The 22,300-nt window shown below is 41.8% G+C and overlaps 1 protein-coding gene across 4 annotated transcripts in view; it reads right to left on the reverse strand.

Annotated features, from left to right (window-relative positions):
* Positions 1 to 19,282, reverse strand: part of Map7d2 (MAP7 domain containing 2) — a 115,682-nt gene extending 96,400 nt beyond the window's left edge. For all 4 annotated transcript variants that reach the window (XM_040744145.1, XM_040744142.1, XM_040744143.1 and 1 more), the window contains exon 1: positions 19,038 to 19,282. In XM_040744145.1, the coding sequence (XP_040600079.1) occupies positions 19,038 to 19,167 (130 nt within the window). In that variant the 5' untranslated portion in view covers positions 19,168 to 19,282. The remainder of the gene's footprint in view (positions 1 to 19,037) is intronic.
* Between the last annotated feature and the right edge of the window lie 3,018 nt (positions 19,283 to 22,300).

Below are 22,300 nucleotides of genomic sequence, written 5' to 3' on the forward strand. Positions count from 1 at the left end.
TCACAAAAGCTGGTGGTACAGAAACCTTTAAGTCTGGCACAGGCCTGTCACAGTCTGAGATAATACTTGCCTCCAAAGATCAACTTCCTTTTGCTCCAAATATAAAACAGCCATGTTTTGGTAGAAATTAGTTACCTGTGAAGGATAAGGAAGTCCTACACAGACAGACAGACAGACAGACAGACAGACAGACAGACAGACACACACACACACACACACACACACACACACACACACACACACACACACACACTCCACCCCAGAGGTCAAAGTAACAACAAAATGAAGCAGCACTTGCAACATGGCAAGATAACACTAAGGCCCTACAACCTTTTAGCTCTTGTGAAACCATGTGTATACCCAGCAAAGTAGACTAGGAAGTAAAACAGAAAAGTGGTTACTTGCATCAGAATGCTCCCAAAGGAAACCACAATCCTGCCAGTATTTTTTCTTCTACTGATTCCAACTCAAGGTTTCTCTAATGTCAAGACATTGCACCCACCACTATCTTGAGTCCAGGGACATCTATAATCATTTCCATTGTGGCTTCAACTTCCTCAAACATTTCAGCTTCAAGTTTCCAAGACAGGTTTTAAATCTGCACATATAACATTTCTCCAGATCTAGAAAATACTACTTACCTACAAATCTTTCCTCAGCAAGTGAGACTGAGTATGTTTCAACATGAGTGGAGTCCTAGAAAAAGAAAAACTTAACAAGCTTGTTTCTAACTTAAATTTAAAAAGGGGTAAAAAAAGAATCAAACCCAAAAAAATTTAAATGATAAAAAAAGAAAAAGGAAAACTTGTATCTCTGCAAAGGATCCAAAATCAGGAGGTTCCCCAGAAGCTTGCAGGAATTGCATTTTCCTCTCATTTACATGCACAGTAAAGTCATTTCGAACCAACGCCCCTGGATGTTAAGGCATTCTAGGGCATTACTCACTTATAGATTAACTATGCAAAAACAAGAGGCAAGTCTCTTTGATCTAGCCCTATTTTTATTTTTGGGAGAAACCCCACCTACTTTAGATCCAGGATCTGAGGCAGATAGGACTGTAAGTATGGGTTTTCCCTTACATCTTCATCTCTGTTTCTCTGCTCTGCTGAAAACTATTCTGAGCAAGCTTTTGGAATCTGAGGGGCATTTATTAAATCAGCTAGCATATACGCTGCCTCAATTTGGCAAAGATATAAGTAAGTACACAAATATTCATAAGGCAACACAGATAAATTACAGTAAAGCTATCACTGGATGTGTTCTATCTCAACCAGAATGCTTACAATTAAAAAGACTGAACATCTGTATTGACAGAGGTGTGGAAAAATTAGAACTCTCATTGGAATACAGAACAGTTCAGCCACATTAGCAAAATAATGCTGTTCATCTGGTATCTACATTCTAGGCCTCAGAACCTGTGAATGTTACCTTATGTAATGGAAGAGCTCCCCAGGAGGCTGTAGAGATGTCTCAGTCAGTAAAATATCTGCTGAGCAAACATGAGAACCTGTGTTTGAATCCCAAGAAGCCATGTGGGAAAAAAAAGTTGGGTACAGTGGCATGTGCCTGTAACCCTAACACCTGAAATAATAGGGACCCCTAAACAATGGGGGACCACTAAAGCTCACTGGCCAGCCAGTTTTGCTGAATCAATGGACTTTAGGTTCACTGAGAGACTTGCTTCAAAAAAATAAAGATACAGAGTGATCAAGACAGCCACCATCAACCTCTGACCTCCACATGTGCAGGTTCTTTTTTATTTTTGTTGGTTTGTAAATACACATGTGAATACAAACCTGAATGTACACATGGATACATTATCAAGTACATAAATACCTAACCACAGACACAGAAACACAGACAGACAGACATACAAACACACAAAAAATGTGATTAAACTAAGCCCCAAAGTAACTAACCACAAGGGAGCTAGGAATGTTAGGAGTCAAGAGTGGTCTGATGTGGCAAAGCAGCAAAAATTGGAGACAGAATCACAGATGCTATGCTGCTGGCCTGGAAAATGGAGGAAGGGTTCAGGAACTAAGGAATACAGGAAACAGGTTCTTCTCTAGAGCCCTCAGAAAAGCTCTACTGCCACCTTGATTTCAGACCATCTGACCTATGGAATTAAAAAATAATAAACTTACTGTGCTTTAAATCACCATCTATAGTAATAGCAGCAAAGAAAATTAATACAAGCTACTCTGTAAAATAGTAGGCAATATCTGCTAAAATTGAACATATGCCTATTTTATGACCCAGCAATTTCACTCCTGGGTATATAACCAATAGAAATATATTTGCATGAGTATCAATATATACATACAAGTATCATGTCCATAGCAGTTTTAGTCAAACCCATGAGAAGGATGGATGTAGTGGTACATGCCTTTAATGTCACCCCTCAGGAAGTGAGGTAAGTGGATCTCTGTGAGTTTGAGGTCGGCATGATCTACACAGAGAGTTTAAAGAGCTCTGGATAGCCAGGGCTATATCTCAAAAAATCATAAGAAACTAGGAAGAGGTGACTATGGTTTAAACAAAGCTCTAATCCCAGCACTTAAGAGACAGAGATAGGCAGAACAGAAGACAACGTCATCCTCAGCTAAAGTCAGTTCACAGCTACCCTGGATTACATGAGCTTATGTCTCAAAAACTCAAACATAAGTAAATAAAAAGAACCAAAGAGCCAGGCAGTGGTGGCACATGCCTTTAATCCCAGCACTTGGGAGGCAGAGGCAGGCAGATCTCTGTGAGTTTGAGACCAGCCTGGTCTACAAGAGCTAGTTCCAAGACAGTCTCCAAAGTCACAGAGAAACCCTATTTCCAAAAACCCAAAAGAAAAGAACCAAAGACTCATATATGGTGTTATGTCCCTCTAATCTCAGCACTCAGAAGAATCAGGAGGACTGCTGCAAGGTTGAGGACAGACTGGTTTACATAGTGACTTCTGGGAGTGAATAAATAAATCAATTCAACTGTAAGAAAATGGACAGAACAAATTATATTTACATGATGTACTACTCAAAAATATAAAGAAACGAGCCACTGGTAGTTATGTAGCACCGCTTTAACTTAGACACATATATTAAGTATAAAGAAAAATGAGATAATCTCTAAAGTATATCCTTCTGGAGATGTATAGTGGTGACAACTACACAAAGATATAAATGGTTTTTTGGGGGTCTTTTTTGTTTGTTTTTGTTTTTCGACACAAGGTTTCTCTAAGTAGCTTTGGAGCCTGTCATAGAACTAGCTCTTATAGACCAGGCTGGTCTTGAACTCATAGAGATCCATCTGTCTCTGCCTCCCAAATGTTGGGATTACAGGCATGTGCTACCACTGCCCAGTGATATAAATGTTTTTAATGCTACTGAAGTATTTACTTAAAATAGTTGAAATGACAAAAATTCTTGTTTTTTCTTAGGGATGGGAGTGTAGAACAGGGTCTCATGTAGCCCAGACTGGCCTTGAATTCATTCTATAGCTCAGGCTGGCCTTAAACTCCTGATCCTTCTGTCTCTACCTATAAAGTGCTGGTATTATACAGGCATATGTCACTGCATTTGCTGAAACAGGAAATTTGATGTTTTGTTTTATCATTATGAAAATGTAATTCATAGTCATTGTGTAAAGTCCAAAATGAAGTTCCATGGCTTCAGAGTGGCTATTCTAACTGTACAGACTTCACTGAAAGCTTAGACTTTGGTTCTAAGAAAGTTTTTGTGTGTCTACGTTAACATAGCTGCATGATGTATTATTTTCAAGTTCTTTACAATAAAGTAATTTGAAAAATAATACATACTATATCAAACTATTTTTAAGAAAGTCTAAAAACAATCTATAGGAAAAAGTAAAAACACTGTTAACTTTGTGGGTTGCTGATTAGAAAGAAGCAATAGGCTGGGTGGTGGTGGCGCATGCCTTTAGTCCCAGCACTCAGGAGGTGGAGCCAGATGGATCTCTGTGAGTTTGAGGCCAGCCTGGTCTACAAAGCGAGTTCCAGTACAGGCTCCAAAGCTAGATAGACAAACCCTGTCTCGAAAAACCAAACCAAAAAAAGAAAGAGGCAGTAGGAAGCCTTGTGGGGAATGAAAATATTTAGTTTCTTAATCTAGGCATTGGTTACATGAGTGTACACATAAAAATTCATTAGACCATATACTTAAGAATTATAAAGCTCACCTTCCAAATGCTAAGCCCAATTTTGTTTGCAAATTATTTAACTATATTAGGATAACCAACACTATACTGGAAAATGGGGGAAAACAAAGAAAAAAGGAAACCACCAAAAGTATGTATGGTCATAGAAAGCTTTAGGGAGGAGGTAAAGTGCAAGTCAAATACTGAAACATGGACAAGATAGACAAGAATAAAGAAAACAGATACAGAGAAGAAGATAATTCTAGACAAAGGGAAGAGCATGCAATTGTCAGTAACGTTTAAATGGGTGTAAAGTGTACTGATACTAAGGGCTAGTGGTCACCAGTCAGAGAAAGGGGCTACAGGGTAGGTGCAGCTCTGTCTCAACAAGCCTGGAAATTATCGCAAGCAGTTTAAACAGTACTCTCTAGGAAATGCTAAGCTGACATTAAAGGGGGTTAAAGTCAGAAAGTAACATGATAGAGTCATTTTAAAGAAGATTATTTGGATACAAGGACTCATAATGTTTAATGCTCATCTGGTCCTGAAGGACAAGTCTAACCAAAGGCACTGGCCACAGACATGGGGGCCATAAAGAATGAGGGAGAAGAACTTCTGTGTGCTTGACTACTATGGGAGAGGGGGACCTCCAAACCTTTGTGACTAGTAGGCCCATCAACAAAAATAAAAATCAGGTACATCTTTCCCTCTGCCTACAGAGCTGGTCATGAAGGATCATAGAGCTGGAAAGCACCAGTAAGACTGCCTGAAGTACTGTCATGTGAGAAACTGAGTTATATGGGCCAATCCCTGAGGCCAGTTTATGAGAAGCAATCTGGAACAAGAGTTGAGACTTACATATTTTACCATGAGCATCCTATAGAACACGGAGCACAACTAATTAAGCTGCTCCAAATGCCCTTACCAACTTCATGTCCAGCCATGGGATTCACTGACCTATACTCATGATCCAGGTTCCCACTACCTATTCTTGCCAACCTTTTTCTGGAGAAGTTCTCCCCGCAGTTCACCAAAACTCTAGTGGTTTTATGAAATACCTTTTAAGCATATTGTTTTCTCTGCCAAGTTGTTTAAAGACTTTAGCTTTTGTCTTTACTCTTCAGTGATGTCAACTTGATAAGCTGAGACAAGTTTAGAGAGGTGCTGCCTGACTACTGGTATCTCAGATCTATCAGGAGACAAAAAGTTTTACCTACTACTTTTATCATTGTCATCACCTTATAGACCTGATTATGAACAAGAGAAATTATAAGTTATATTCCTGAAAATGATGAAATGACAGTTAACAAAAATAAGAGCTTGTACAGGAGAAATCTGGATGGGTCTGAAGGCAACTTGTTTGAGATCTGGAATGCCATTCATTCTTCATGCCTGATCCTAACCAGGCAAAGGGAATCAACATTCCGTTATGGCACAGTCCAATATGGAAACCATTAAAACAGAGTTACAGAAATGTGTTTCTTAGTTACGTACAATCACAAATTCAGTTCCTCCGTGCTCATTAGCCACATGAGGTTGGTAACTACCATTTGGAGCAGTTAGATCTAGAACATCTCCATCTTCATATATAATTCTATTGGTAAACACTGTACCCTGTAGGTCTAACCTGCTGGACTGGTAAGGGGGCACTCACTCTGAAATCATTTTTTTTTTGGTTTTACGAGACAGGGTTTCTCTGTTTTGGAGGCTGTCGGTCCAGCCTGGCCTCGAACTCAGAGATCCACCTGCCTCTGCCTCCCGAGTGCTGGGATTAAAGGCATGCACCACCAATGCCCGGCTTCATTTTTAATCTAACAAAGAGGATAGAATTCTTTAACTTTCAGTAGTCAAGACAAAATTAGGTACCACAAGGGATATTTACTACTCCTCAACAGAAAGACAACTAAGAAACTAATGTGAAGGAGTATACTTCTTTCACTTTGTTCTATAAAAGGGGTTAATCTCATACCCAAAGATTATGTAGGGATATGCAGAATCAATGAACCATTAATAAGTAGCAATTGCTCTTTAGAAAAAACTTTTGGCTAATGAAAATAAAATCAAGTGAAATGGAAATTTAAGTGGGTGAAGAGGGGAAAAAAGAACAAGAACACATTTTGCAGATTAAAACTACAATTAGCATTAGCTTTTTTAAAAATTGCTTTCCTTCTGAAGTCAGAATTAAAACTTTTAAATGATGTTGGTTATCTAGCTAATGAAATGAACACCACTAAATTTTGTTCACAGCACATGACTCCAATGGTGGAGAATTACACAAATGCAAAGAACACTTCCACAGAAGTCTGTCATAATATTTCACTACCAACTGTCACCCCTGACTGGTGCTCAAGCAAACTGAAACACATACGATTAATGAGGTAAAAACAAAACAAAATCCATCAAAACTACTTTAAGAAGATACTACCCCTAATACAATGCTGTTTCCCTTTCCAGTCAGTATGATACTGAAAACACATACCTAGGTGCTGAAGGAAGAGAATATACAGGAATCTCATTGGGGCGCAAATTGTTTTAAAAATAAGCACAGCAGGAGTATTCTATTTTACCTAGTTTAAAGTTCTAATGTTAGTTCAAAGATACTGTTTCAAAGTAGGGATAAAGTACTGCTGAATAAAGGACTCTAAGTACCTGAAGAAAGATTCTTGCTACATGGGAATTTCCTGTTCTGTATTTACTAATTTAAGGTATTCCTATATAGCCCCTCTCAGAAGGGATTAAAGTTGCTGATTATAAATTACAGTAGTAAACATGGGAAGTGGAGGGGGTTAGGAACATATTAACAGAGCCGGGAAGTTAATATATCTACCATTGAAATTGGCATACCATACTTGTTAATTAAACCAGCACTAAAGTCTTAGATCTAAAGACCAACCAACTGCTCCTGGGACAGCTTGGTCAGGCAGAGACTTGTCCTACAGGCTCTGAAACAAATGTTGGATTACTGACATTTTTCATTAAGACCCTCTATGCCTAATGCCAACACTCTCCCATTAGGTCACAGAACAAGGACAGCAGAACCCAAAATGGGACTAGTCAAGAGTATAGTCCCCAACTTCGAAGCATCTGTCCTAATAAGCTTGTCAGAATTGGCAGGAGGCTTCCAAACAGGACTATTACAGCTTTAACAATACCCAACAGCAGCCAGGTCTTAGTGGCGCACGCCTTTAATTCCAGCACTTGGGAGGCAGAGGCAGGCAGACATGCAGATCTCTGTGAGTTCAAGGCCAGTCTGGTCTACAAATCGAGTTCCAGGACAGCCTCCAAAACAATACAGAAGAAACCCTGTCTTGAAAAACAAACAAAAAAACAATACTCAACAGCACAGTAATCACACTCAATAGAATGGTATACTTAGAACCCAGAAGGCTCATTTTAGAACACTTAACTTGCTATGACTAAGATGTCTAGAGCCATGATGATGCCTAAGACAGTAGCTAATAGGAGCAGTTGGCTAGTGATCACGCAAAGCCTGATCAGTTCAAATGAAGATGTGCCAGGAGCATAAAATACACAATGTCACATGATAAGCTGTCTCAATAATTTTATATGCTGAACTTACATTTTACATATAGTTGGTCTCTAACATACTTACTAGAAAATTTAGGGTTACATATGTGGCTGTACATTATTTGCATTTTCTGGCACTGACCTACACTGCTGTTTAGTCTTTTCTTTGACTTTTGTTTTCACTTCTTATTCATTCTGACAATACATAAATCTGTTATACTACTTTTACTTTTAAAATACAGCTAAAGAAGCCATAACTATTAACCCAAAAATGAAAATATAACCATGTCTGCATGGAATGTAAAATTCTATTACATACCTTACCTTTTATGAACTGCTGGCCCAAAGTTTGGTATATGGCCTCTCAACAATGCCAGTCTCCCTACTTTTCATTCATTATCGGTCCACAATAAAACGTAACTTGTAGCCAGGTGCTGGTGGCACACACCTTTAATCCCAGCAATCAGGAGGCAGAAGCAGGCAGATCTCTGTGAGTCTGAGGCCAGCCTGGTCTACAGAGCACGTTCCAGGACAGGCTCCAAAGCCACAGAAAAACCTTGTCTTGAAAAGCCAAACAAAGAAAAAGGAAAGAAAACACACATTACAAAACATTTGCAGCATTCTGAAAGTAACTTCATATCCACAGGTATATTTGTATTTAATATTTCACTATGGAACATGTGGTTTTCATCCTTTTTCCTCCAGTACCTCTTCCTTTCTGTGTTTTACTACACAACTGGTTTAAAATTGATTGGAAATTAGGGAGAAAATTTTAAAACTGTTCTTTACTGTACTGGCTGGTTTTCTGTGTCAACTTGACACAAGCTAGAGTCATCAGAGGAAGGAGCCTCAGCTGAGGAAATACCTCCAGGGGATCCAGCTGTAAGGCATTTTTTCAAGTAGTGATTGATAGGGGAGGGCCCAGCTCATGATGGGTGGTGCCATCCCTAGGCTGGTGGTTCTGGGATCTGTAAGAAAGCAGGCTGAGCAAGCCACGAAGACCATGCCAATAAGCAGTGCCCCTCCCAGGTTCCTGCCCAGTTTAAGTTCCGGCCCTTACTTCCTTCAGTGATGAACAGAGATGTGGACGTGCAAGCCAAATAAACCCTCTCCTCCCCGACTTGCTTTTTGGTCCTGGTGTTTTGTCACAGCAACAGAAACCCTAAGATATTTACTACAGTCAGTTTGAGATACACTAGTATCAGAGAATTTTCTTTGCGCCTAGTACAGTGATGACCCAGAGGCACAGCAGGAGCCTCAATGCTCAGTGACACAGAATCCAAACTTTCTAAGGGTAAAAAGTTAATTAAGGTTGTCTTCAAAGATCCTCAACAATAAATGTTCATACAGATGGTAAAGGCTAATTCCCAGAAAAATATAAAATTCTATTAAATTGAAATTTTTTCACTCTAAGCATTTTGATTATAACATTTTTTTCTAGAATTCTAAAAATGAAATCCTCATCACCATTGGGGAAAATATCTCTGTACTAATGAAAAGGCTCATAAAATTTTGTAAGAAACCAGCAATGGTGGTGCATACCTGTAATTCCAGCACTTAATGGGTCAAGTTGTGGAGGATGAGGAGTTCAGAGTCATCCTCAGCAACACAGACAGTTCAAGGCCAGCCTAGGCTACATAAGACTCTGTGTCAAGCAAAAACAAGAGAAAGACACCTTTTAAGATGTGGCTATATGGTACTGAACCTGATCTATATAGGTGTGGGAAGCACAGGTCTTTTGAAAAAGGAGCATGTTAGATCTGTGGAATCAGGGGTAAACAAAAAACTAATTCTGAGGCTGGTGAGATTGCTCAATGGTTTGTGCTTGCTGCACAAGCCTCATGACCCAACTAATGGATCTTTGTAAGTTCAGGGCCAGCCTGATCTACAGAGTGAGTTCCAGGACAGCCAGGGCTACACAGAGAAACCTTGCCTAGAAAAACCATAAAAGTAACTCTTTTTGATATAAGGTCTTGGTTGGCCTGGAACTCACAGAGCTCCATCTGCCTCTGCCTCTTAAGCGCTAGGATTAAAGATGTGTGCCTTGAGTTTTAAGCAACTTTGAAGCCTGGAAGCATAGCTCAGTGCAGTGCGTGCCTAACATGGATGAAGCCATGAGGTCATTGCAGAACATTATAAATATAAGCAGATAAATACAACTTTGAAAAAGGATGAGCAGGGGCTGGAGAGATGGCTCAGAGGTTTAAGAGAGGTTATGGCTCTTGTAGAGGACCTGAGTTCTAGTCCTAGCATTCACATCAGGCAGCTTGAAACTGTCTGTATCTCCAATTTCAGGGGGATCTGATGCCTCTGCCTTTCATGGGCACCAACACTCACATGCATGTGCCTACATATAGAGACATATAATTGAAAATAATGTATTTTTAAAAAATCTAGAAGCTATTTAAAAAACAGATAATTGGCTGGTTTGGGGGTGGACTTTTCAGCCTTTACTGCCCAACAACATCCTATTAGACTCCCTAGGGAATTTGCTGAACTTCCAGTTTGTATCTCCATAGTCTCCTACTCTAGGGATGGAGATGGAAGACATGCAGATGAGAAGACATCAACAAACCCTATCTTACCTATAAGCAAGTCTCTCCCTGCCCCATCCCCCAAAAGATTGTAAAGTTCTGAGATACCTTTTTGTTTTGTTTTAGAGACAGGGTTTCTCTGTAGCTTTGGGCACTGTAGACCAGGCTGGCCTCAAACTCACAGAGGTCCGAGAGATCCACCTGCCTCTGCCTTCCGAGTGCTGGGATTAAAGACATGCACCACCACTGCCCGGCAAGTACTGAGATATCTTAAATGTAATTACAAAAGGGACAATGGATATAAAGGAGGAATTATGGGGTAGTCAAAAATAAAAAAAAAATTTACATCGAGGCATGACGGCAAAAACACATAATCCCAGAATTTGAGAGGTGGAAGCAGGAGAGGTGGAAGCCAACCTCAGCAAAACTGCAAATCTGAGGCTGAAAAAAAACAATTTACATTATTAAATGCATGTTAAAACATTAACTCAAATTTAGTCACAGCAGTTTTGCTTATAGTGTCAGCCAATATAGAGGCAACAATCAATACAGACTCAAGCTTGCATCTTTCCCAAGTTTTCTTTGCAAAATACCCTTCTTCTCTTCTTTTTTGTGTGAGTACACCTCAGAGCCTAGAAGATGGCATTGGATCCCTTGGAGCTGGAGTTACAGGTGGTTCTGAACCACCTGACATGGGTTTTGGGAACTGAATTACCGTCCTCTATAAGAGCAACATGTGCTTGTAACTGTTGAGCAATCTCTCCAGGTCTACTCTGCTTTTTTAGATCTATCAGACACTTTCCCAACTGCTTACAAGTCTTGCTGCTTATGGCTTAAGGGAACTTGCCCCAGAGACTCCTTTCTTTTTGGTTACCATTAGTAATGGATCAACAAACCCTTTTATTTCAGAGTACTTGGTTTCATAAGTTTTGGTTTTCCAAGAATGGACAAATAATTTAATTTAGTTAGACAATAATTACCTGGAGAATACAGAAAAAACAAAATAGACTTCAGGCCACATTACTTGTAGTTTCATTATTTCAAACTTCTCTAGCAACACACTTCTATAATCCAATAAATATTCACTGAGCACTCACCCTAATGTAGCTGGTTTTTGTTTACTACAACTGGCAAATGTTAGTTACAGACCTACTATACACATACACCCTAAAGAAGGGTAGGTTAATCATCCAGCCATCTTCTACACTAGGTGGCACTGATAATCACCTATAACCAGGAACCAAGACTTGTTCTTAAGCTAATGACCTAGTAGAAAGATGTACACAGTTAATAATGGCTATTCACCTCAAGGACTTTCTGAATATTGACGGCATCATCCTGAAGATTGTGTTCTGCCTCTCATGTTTGTTCATAGGTGTTGGGGAAGTCCTGTGCATTTGTCAATAAAGCACTGTCTGGCCTATAGGGAATCTAGATAGGAGGGACTAGGAGTCCAGGAGGACTCTGGGAAGGAGAAACACAAGAGAGTCAAGATGTATGCCATGGGGGTAGGAAGCCCGGAACTAATCTCCAGTAAGAGAAATACTTAGATTAACAATTATGGGGTAATTACTTAAGTCAGAGGTAGCCAGTAAGAAACAAGCAAGGCCAACAGCTTCGTAATTAATATAGCCTCCTGTGTGTTTATTTGGGACTCATGTGGCTCTAGAACCAGGCAGGCGGGAAGGCTTCTCTCTCTCAAAGAAAAAGCTTCTCTTAACACATGGGTCTATTTCAAAGGTGAGATAACTAGGGCTGGAGAGACAGATCACAACTGTCTATAACTCTAGTTCCAACTCCCTCTACTGGCTACAACACAAGGTATGCATGTGGTGTACAGATATGCATATAGGCAAAACTCTCATACATATAAAATATTTAAAATTTGAGGTAATAAACCAGAGGTGATGGCATATACCGGTAATAACAGTGCTCACAAGGCTAAGACAGGATGACTGCCACAAATTCGAGGTGAACTTGGACTTCAGAATGAGACCTAGTCTTAAAAACAAACAAAAAGCTGAGAACCAGGCATGACGACTTATGCCTGTAATCCTAGCACTTGGGAAGTTAAGGCAGGAAGATCAGGAATTCAAGTTCAGCTTTAGCTAATGTAGTGAGTTAAAGGCCAGCCTGGCCTATACAAGAGAGTTTTTCAGAAAACAAAAGCAAACAGCAACAACAACGAAAAAGGTAAGAAAGGGGGCTGGAGAGATGGCTCAGGGGTTAAGAGCACTGGCTGCTCTTCCAGAGGTCCTGAGTTCAATTTCCAGAAACTACATGGTGGCTCCAACAACCTGTAGTGAGATCTGGTGCCCTCTTCTGGCCAGAATGCATACAGCAGTTGGAACACTATACATAATAAACGTTTTTTTTTTAAAAAAAAAAAGACAGGTAAGATGGACATTGTTACTGCTGTCTGTAATACCAGCACTTGGGAAGATGAGGCAGGAGAACTGCTTGGAGTTCCAGGCCAGCCTAGGCTTACAATGTAAGATCCTATTCCTTACTGACAAATGAAATAAAAAGTGAGAAAACTGAAGTTTAGCAATATCGAATACTTTATACAAGGTGACGAATAAGGAGGGAGAGATCTATTATATACCCCAAGATTGTGTAGACCTCAATCTTCTTGTGTTTGTTGACAACGGTGGACATGGAGTCAATACTGACTTAGAGAATGGGAAAGTCACTCTAACACTGGCAGAATTACCCGAGGCATAGACAGAAGGAAATCCAGGACTGAGAGATGCTCAGTCTTTAAGAGTACTTACTCTTATGCAACATAAGGACCATAGTTTGGATCCCAACACCCACATCACAATCCAGGAGTCTCCCAAGTATACCATAAACCCAGTTCTGAGGGGCTGGAGACATGAGGATCATTGGGGCTTGCTGACTTCTACTCTTGCTGAAAAAACACAAGCCCCAGGTTCAGGGGGAAAACCCTTCCTCAAAGGAGTAAGCAGACAGAAAACGGTACCCAGTGCTTTCTCCTATCATCTGACATACATACAGGTGCACCCACCTGTGCACACATTTTCACTGAGCACACACAAATCTTTAAGAATTAAGTTCAGCCGGGCAGTGGTGGCACATACCTTTAATCCAAGCACTCGGGAGGCAGAGGCAGGCGGATCTCTGTGAGTTCGAGGCCAGCCTGGTCTACCGAGCCAGTTCCAGGACAGCCTCCAAACAATACAGAGAAACCCTGTCTCGAAAAACCAAAAAAAAAAAAAAAAAGAATTAAGTTCAGGCAGCGCAGTGATAGCACATGACTTTAATCCCAGCACTCAGGAGGCAGAGGCAGGCAGATCTCTGTGAGTTCAAGACCAGCCTGACTACAGAACTAGTCCCAGGACAGCCAGGGCTACACAAAGAAACCTGTCTCAGAAAAGAATGAAGTTCATTAATTCTGGGTGAAAAAAGCCTAAAGGAAATTAGTATCTGAAGTGAAAAGGGAGGCACTTTAAGCTGAAAGGAACACAGGACCTATGTGACAATCATGTAGCATAAAATGACAGTGGACAGTAGCTTGTGATTTATGTGCTCATTAAAGGTATTTAAGCAGATTGAAACCACAGGTACTACGCTAAGTAGACATCATAAGCATTAAGAAAAGCATACTGAGTAATTTCATTATCAGAACTAAAATGATTAAAGAATGCATCACTGGTGGGTAAGTAAAAACAGGATTTCAACAGTTGAAAAACCTGTTGCTTGGAGAACAACCAGAGGCACTCCCTTGCCATAACCTACAATACCTTCAGGAAAAACACTCAACTATTCACATCCCCCAAATATGCCAATGTGACATATGGTCTCAGTTCAAATGATCTCAAACCACTCTGTCTTTGTAGTCCCCACAGACTTCCAAGAATACTTAGGAACAGTAGCTGGTCTCTAAAAATACAATGTATGCCTCATTAGGAATGGATCCCACATAAGAAGTCCTTGAGTGCCCAAGAAAGACTAGCAGCTAGGATAAATTATTATCATCTGATTATTTTAGAATCTGGGTATTGAACTTAAGGCTTCATGCATGCTAGGCAACTTATTCAACAACTGAACAATATCCCCAGACCCATAATGGATTTAAACTATAATTCAAAAATTAAGATTTAGCCAGGTGGCGGTGGCATACACTTTAATCCCAGCATTTGGGAAGGAGGGGCAGGCAGATCTGAGTTCAAGGCCATCCCGGTGTAGAGTGAATTCTAGGACAAGTCAGGACTACATAGAGAAATCCTGTCTCGGGAAAAAAAAAGAATTAAGAGTTATCTGGGGTGGGGAATTTAAATTGGTGTAGAACACAGGCATAACATGCATAAGGTTCTAGATTTGATCCTCACCACAATCAAAAAAGAAATCAAGATTTTTCTAAGGGGCTAAGATGCTTGCCTAGCATGATTGAAGCTCTGGGTTTGATCCCCAGCACTGCATGAACCAGGTGTGGTGGCACATGTCTATAATTACATTACTTGGCACAAGGAGGCAGGAAGATCAGATGTTTAAAATCCCCCCCCACACACACACACATAGAGAGTATGAGGCCAGCCAAAACAGCATGAGACCATGAGATGGTGCCTCAAAAAAAAAAAGACTGGTGTGAGGATTAAAGACTGGTGTGAGGATTAAATACATGGACTCATCATCAGCCTCAAAAATAAAAAGATTAAGCCGGGCGTTGGTGGCGCACGCCTTTAATCCCAGCACTCGGGAGGCAGAGGCAGGCGGATCTCTGTGAGTTCGAGGCCAGCCTGGTCTACTGAGCGAGTTCCAGGACAGCCTCCAAAACAATACAGAGAAACCCTGTCTTGAAAAAAACAAAACATAAAAAATAAAAAAATAAGATTAGTATCACCTATAACTGCAGCATACACCAAACATTCTAATTTAGCACACCAACCTTGATGCATTTAAAGTTATTTAATTCACACATCTATTATTTTTCACTGTAAATGAATAAACATAGCTTTTTGGTAACCTTATATTTATTTTATTTTTCTAATTAGCATACAAAGTAATGGGTTTCATTATGGCATTTTCATAAGTTTTGGGGAATGGTGGGCTAAAAATATTTTATTTGCATATTTAGTTATGTGTATATGTAGGGATTTCTGAACAAGTAAGGCCGGAAGAGGGTATCCAATCTCCTGGAGAAAGAGTTAAAGGTAACTGTGTACCACTCAAGCTGCCCTCCAGTCTTTTGCAAGAGCAGTATGAGCCCCTAATTTCTGAACCATCTCCCCAGTTCCTACATTGTTTTTACTGGTCCTGCCTCCTGTTCTCTTCCTCTCCCTCCCTCATTAGCTCCCATTCTGCTTTCATGTCTCATATATTACCCTCTTTGTTGTTCCTTCTCTTCCTAAGCTTTTTTCCCCTTTCATGGTCCCCTTTCCTAGGTTCATGACCTCTACCCATATTCACATACGTAAAAATTTAAATGTAAGGTCAGATCTTAGAGAAATGTGGTACTTGCCCTTCTGAGCTTAGGTTACTTCACTTAATATAATGCTTTCTAGACCCACCCATTTTTTCTTTACAGCTAAAAAATATGCAACTGTGTATATACACCACATTTTCTTTATTCACCTAAGGTTTGTCCTCTTATTTGACCCATTTTTTGAGATAAGATCTTTTTATTGGTTTTTTTTCTTTGCTTGCATATTTGTTTGAGACAGGGTTTCTCTGTGTAGCCCTGGCTGTCCTGGAACTCACTTTGCAGACCAGGCTGGTCTCTAACTCAGAGATATGCTTACCTCTGCCTTCCAAAGGCATGTGCCACCACCACCCAGCAAGACTGTCCCTGAACTACTGACCTCTTGCCTCTACCTCTTAAAGATGAAGATTACAAGTATGTACCATGCCTAGCTACATTAATCCATTAATGAACATCTAAGATGATTCATATCCTAGCTATTGTGAATAGAGCAGCAATTAAAAATTCTATCTTTTCAGTAATAGCCTTAAGCATACCAGGTAAGCACTCTATCTACTAAGCTATATTCTCAGCCTTAACACTAACTTTAGTATCAGTAGCATTCATTAAATGGTTATATAAGTATAATTGAGAATCATCCCCCCCCAAAGTTGGGTGTAGTGCCCTCCCTGTAATCCTAACTCTGTGGGAACTGAAGCAGTAGTTATCACCACCAACCTGAGGCCAGCCTAGGCTATGTAGTAAGTTCAAGGACAATTTGGGCTATACAGAAAGAAAAAGGAAAGGGAAGGTGATGGGGACAGGGGAAACAGAAAGGGAAGAATCCCTCCTTAGGGGGAAGAAGAGTATTAAGTTTTCCTTCAAATGTAGAACCTAGATTCAAAAATACCTATGTAAAAGACATGAAAACAGAGTGGGAATATATAAATGAAAGGTGGCCAGTGAGGTAGAAGGGTGATAAGGGAGGGGTAATGGAGAACATGAGCAAAAGACAATGAAATATATGAAAATGCCATAATGGAATCTGTTACTTTGTACATTAAAAAATATAAGTTGAAAAAATTTAAATGGAAGTGGGGAGAAAGTTTAGTCAGTAAATTACCTGCCATGCAAGCATGAGGACCTAAGTTCAACTCCAGAACCTACAGAAAAAAGGTCCAATGTGGTAGAATGTGCTTATAAGTCCAGCATTGGGGAGCTAGAAACAGGTGGGTCCTTGGGGCTCCCTGATGGGCCAGCCTAGTTCCAGGCCAAAGACTTAGTTTCAAAAGAAATAAGAGGAAAGTGCCTGAGGAATGAGACTTAAGTTGGACCTGTGGACTCCACAAACACACACCCACATCCACAAAAACTCTGTCTCTCTCTCTGTCTCTCTCTCTGTCTCTCTCTCTTACACACACACACACACACACACACACACAAAGAAAAAAAGCAAGCTTTAGTCAGAAATGTTGGTGATTGGGAACAGGAACATGAATTCATCCCCAGCATGGGTTATATTGCATTGCCCACATGTGTCTCCCTCCATCCCATCCCGATTGAAATAAAGTGAAAAAATTCTATTTGTTCTCTTTCACATGGCTATTAAGAATGACCTCTAGGTCCAGGTGGTGGCACAGGCCTGCAATCCTAGCACTTGGGAGGCAGAGGCAGGTGGGTGGATCTCAGTGAGTTCAAGGCCAGCCTGGTCTACCAAGTTCCTGGACAGCCAGGACTTTACAGAGAAAAACCCTGTATTGAAAAACAAAACAAATGACCCCTAAATGTTCATTGTAAACTATGTATTTAAAACCTAGAGTTATTTTAGAAATTTCAAAATAAACTAGTGCCCACAATGTAACAGAGAAACTGGGGGGTGGGGAGGCTGTCCCCTTAAATTCCTTCAAGTAAAAATCCCAGATAAACTGGATATCCAACCATACAGCCCATTGTCTACAAGAAACATCTAAATAATCTACGATTTCACCTCCCCACCAAATAAAAATGTAACTCAAAACAACATCCCCTTTCTAATGTCATACTGAATGAGGTCCCCTTTGCCAGAGAGCTGGCTCTGGTGTGAGCATCCTGGGTTCTACAAAATATGGCCTTAGTTTCTCAAGAAAAAGAATGAAAAAATAAGTATCCATTTAAAAGGCACTTATTATCACTATCCTATAATGTTTTATTAAGTTGTTCGTTTAATTAAAAGCATAATAACACAAACTAAAAAATTTTACCCTTCCTTTCCCTTCAATGAATGAGGCAACAGAGAGTCCAATAAGATACTCCCCTCTATCCCAAGAAAAGCATATGTCAAGTGACTGAGGGACCATCTGCAGGCTGGGCCTGGTGACTTGGAGAGTCTCTGAAGTCTAGACCAACATAAACTACATGGAAGACCCAGTGTCAAAACAAAGACACAAACACCCCAAAAGCCACTTCATTTGATATCTTTCCTCTTCCCCCTCCACCTCACGTTTCTCCATGATGTGATTATTCCTAAGCCATACAAAGATTTGTGTTCTTTTTTGCAATGAAAGATGAAAAAGACAATCAGTTCGCATTATTAACTTTAAAAAAATGTCGCCAGGACAATCAGAATTAGATCCTTTTCCTTGCTGCGTATACCTCCGCACCACCTGCAAGCACACAGAAGGTTAGCGAAAGAACCAGAAGATGGGAGAGCAGCTCATCACATTCTTCTGCATGTCCTTATGATGTCCCTCTTGGGCAGACAGGATGAGGACCCGCATCCCCTCACCCACCCACCCCCCCAAGGCTACAGCTCTCAGCTGCAGTCCTGTGGGCTTGGACACTCAATCACGACGCTGCCACATAATGGGGGGCCGCAACCAGGCCAGACGCCTTAGTAGCGAAGCCACTACCTCAGCGATTTCGGGGCGGGGGGGGGGAAGGGGGGTCGTCGTCGCAGAGGCCGCAGCCCTGGTGCGACACGACAGTTTTCCCAACCCTGAGGCAAAAATCCGCAAAGCTGGGCCACCTTGGTGGGTTGGCCTTGGATTCCCCGGTCTGTGCGCTTCAGTCGGGAGGGAGCCTGCGAGCTAGCTAGTCAGAGGGCCAGCCAAGCCCTCCCCTCCCAACACCTCAGCAGGGCCCCGCGCCCGCAGGGCTGGCATCCCAGAAGCCCCCTGGGGTCCCGAGCCTTACCTCAGGAACAACTGTGGGAAAAGACACTTGCTCCTCGCTCTCCACCCCCTCCCTTCCCAAGCTCGCCCACTCACCCGAGGGACCGCGCCACCTGCCGAAAGATGGACGTGGCCTGAGGCCCCCCCTCCTCAGGTTGACCTAGGCCTCAGAAAGGGCATCCTGGCCAGAGGCTCGTCGTTGCCCACCCCGCCCCCGGGGTTCCTCAGCCCCGGTCTGCCCAGGCTCTCCCAGGGCCTTACCTGGCAGCCGAGGGGTGGACTGGGAAGCTCGCCCAGCGCTTGCTTCCGTGGACTTCCCGGGCAGCAGCGAGGAACCCTTCCCAAGCCCTTCAGAGGGGGCTCCGGCTCCGTTCCCACCACTGCGCTCCATCGGGATGCGCGGGCTGCACAGGCGCACTGTCCGTCCCGCCGCGCCGCACCAGCTCCGCGCGTGTCCGCATGCGCACGCGGCCTCCCACCTTGCGCGCTGTCCTCACACTGCCTGGGCTCGCCGCGGCGGACCCTAGCGCACCCGCATGTGCGTCACTCCTCATCCCCACCCCCAACCGCCCGCCACCGCGCGCCTGCGCGTGCACGCGCGTGTGAAGGCTTGCGCGTGCAGTGGGCTCGTGGGTTCTCACCCACAGATCGACTCTCTTGCTGGTGTGAAATGCGCCACTGTGCTCACACGAAGTGTGTGGGACATGCACGTGCACTGTTCACAATAATGTTCACACAAATTGTGTGCGCACAAATCCTTAGTCTTAGTATACAAGGTCGCGCGCACGCGTGCGCGTGCGCGCACACACGTACACCAGCTCCATCACATTTCTTCTCAGAGTTGACATGCGTCTTGCACATGCAGTGAGCACACCAGTGCACAAATAACTTAAAGCTTCTCAGACCTTGCTCATATACTCCGTGCACATAATTATCCACATTGGATGTCTGGACGAAAATAGCCCTATAGTTCTGGATACAGTTCATGTCTAGGTTGTCACCATGTGGGCCAGTGCCACGTGTGCAGATGCCGTGGGGCCATAGGCTTCATTTTGCTACCACAATCAGGTTTCAGTTCATCTATTTCTTTGTTTGCTTGCCATATATTCATCCTATAAAATAATGAGTTTCACTATCCTGTTTTCATATATGTCTAGCACATACTTTTGGGGTGGGGTATGATTTTGAGACAGGACCTTGCATTATATCCCAAGCTAACCTGGAACTATGTAACCTGAGCTAGCCTTTAACTCATGGCCATCTTCCTGCCTTAGCTTCTCATAGTCCTGGATTTACAGGCATGAGTTACCACACCCAACCATATCCTGTACTTTGAGAATATTCCTTCTCCCATTACCCTTTTTTGTTCCCTTGTTCCTTCGTGCCAGACCCTTTCCTCTTCCCCAAAAGTTCCAATTTCCATGTCATATATGTGTGTGCATGTAATTATAATTTTAAAATCTAAATTCTGCATATGCTGTATTTGTCTTGTTTTGAGACCATCTCATTCTATGTTCTGCTTTTGTTGTTTTCTTGTTGTTTTTGTCAGACAGTGTTTCTCTGTGAAACAGCCCTGGCTGTCCTAGAACTGGATCTGTAGACTAGGCTGACCTTGAACTCAGAGATTTGCCTGCTCTGCCTCCCACATAAAGGTGGGATTAAAGGTGTGTGTCACCACTGCCAAGTGACAGTCTCATTCTGTAGCCCAGGCTGGTGTGGAACTCACTTTATCAAACTCAAGCTCTCACAACAAGTAAGCCAGATGCCTCAGCCTCCTGAGTGCTGGAATTAGAAAATAAAAAACCATTCTGGGCTTATATTTGTGGGGGTTTTCTGTTTGCTTGTATGTTTGTTTTAGGGGTGAAAAGGAAAGGATTTCAGGCAGCCTCGGCTGGTCTTGGACTCACTATGTAAGGAAGACCTCCTGATCCTACTGCTTTAGCCTCCTTAATTGTAGGATTCAAGACTTTCACTACTATGTCTGGCTACATTTTCCTTTCTGAGTCTGACTTACTTTGTTCAATACAGTGATCTTCATTTTCATACATTTTCCAGCAAATAACATGAATTTTTCCTCTTTCTGGCTGAATTAGACTCAACTGTGTGTATATATATACACCACCTTTTCTATATCCATCCATTGATGTATACCCAGTTCTGTTCTATAAGTTATTATGAATACTGTGCCACAGTAAACATAGGTGTTCAAGTATCTTTACTGTATGCTGAGCTCGATCCTTTGGGTATATACCTAGGAATGGTATAACTGGGTCATATGGAAGCTCTAATTTTAGTTTTGGGAGAGCCACCGCTAGCATCCGGTGTGGTCTCTTAATTTACTTTCCTACTGGTTGTGTGTAAGAGATCTCCTTCCCCATAGCCTCACCATTTGTGGTTTTCTTTCTTTCCTTCCTTCCTTCCTTCCTTCCTTCTTTCTTTCTTTTTTGATTTCGTTTTTTTTTTAACTGCCAGATGATTAGCTGGCAAAGATTTCCTTTCTTCCTATGGGCTTTCTCCAATAATTGTTTCCTTTGCTGTCCAGAGCTTTGTGATTTCTTGCCAGCCCATTTGTCACTTTATGTTAGAGCCGGGCATTGATGGCACACACCTTTAATCCCAGGACTCGGGAGACAGAGATAGGTGGATCTCTGTGAGTTGGAGGCCAGCCTGGTCTACAGAGCGAGTCCAGGAAAACCTCCAAAACAATACAGAGAAACCCTGTCTCAAAAAGCGAAAACAGAAATTTTTTTGTTAGTTTGTTTTGTTTTTTGACACAGGGTCTTTGTAGGGCTGCCCTAGATTGCACCATGTTTCCCAGGGTGACTCGGGAATCCTCATGATGTAACTTTTGAAATTCTGGGTTTACAGTTGTGAGCCACTGTGTTTGTTTTGTGTTAATTCGTGCTGCTAAATGTCTTGCCTGGGAAGTAGAGGTCAAAGAAGGCTATGAGTTCGAGGTCAGCCTGTTCCATATAGTGAACCTCACCCCTTTTAAGGGTCCGAGGATTGCTGAAGGAAGACCCCAGACTCAAATAGTATGTAATCACAGAGCATTTGTTGTGCAGAAATAGCCAGCATGCCGGAATCAACCATCCATACAAAATAGCGATGAGACCCTGAGACAAAGGTGTGCAGGCCATTTGAAATGGGGCTTGGGAATTCTAAGCATCTGTTTCTTCTGGGGAGTCGGGAGCAGTTACATGAGGCGCATATTGATTGGAGAGGGTTGGCAACAAGACTAGCTTTAGTCATATATGATCAGTAATAGCCGAATCCTGTAACTCTGAAACCCTTTTCCTTATAGGGTCAGGTTCTAAAACTGTTTAGTTGATTGGTCAAACTTGGCTGGAGGAATTTCCTGATTTGGGGCTTAGGTCATTACCCTCAAGGGGTGGTCCATGTCTAAGGTAGAATCATATTTCAGCTCTTTTCACCCGGTCTCCAAAAAATTAATTAGGAAATTAATTAGGAAAAAAACAGTTTGAAAAATGTCATTAGTTTTTGTGGGGGGGGTTGTTTGTTTG

This window comes from Mesocricetus auratus, unplaced genomic scaffold (genome assembly GCF_017639785.1).
Source record: "Mesocricetus auratus isolate SY011 unplaced genomic scaffold, BCM_Maur_2.0 Super-Scaffold_100003, whole genome shotgun sequence".
Classification (NCBI taxonomy): domain Eukaryota; kingdom Metazoa; phylum Chordata; class Mammalia; order Rodentia; family Cricetidae; genus Mesocricetus; species Mesocricetus auratus.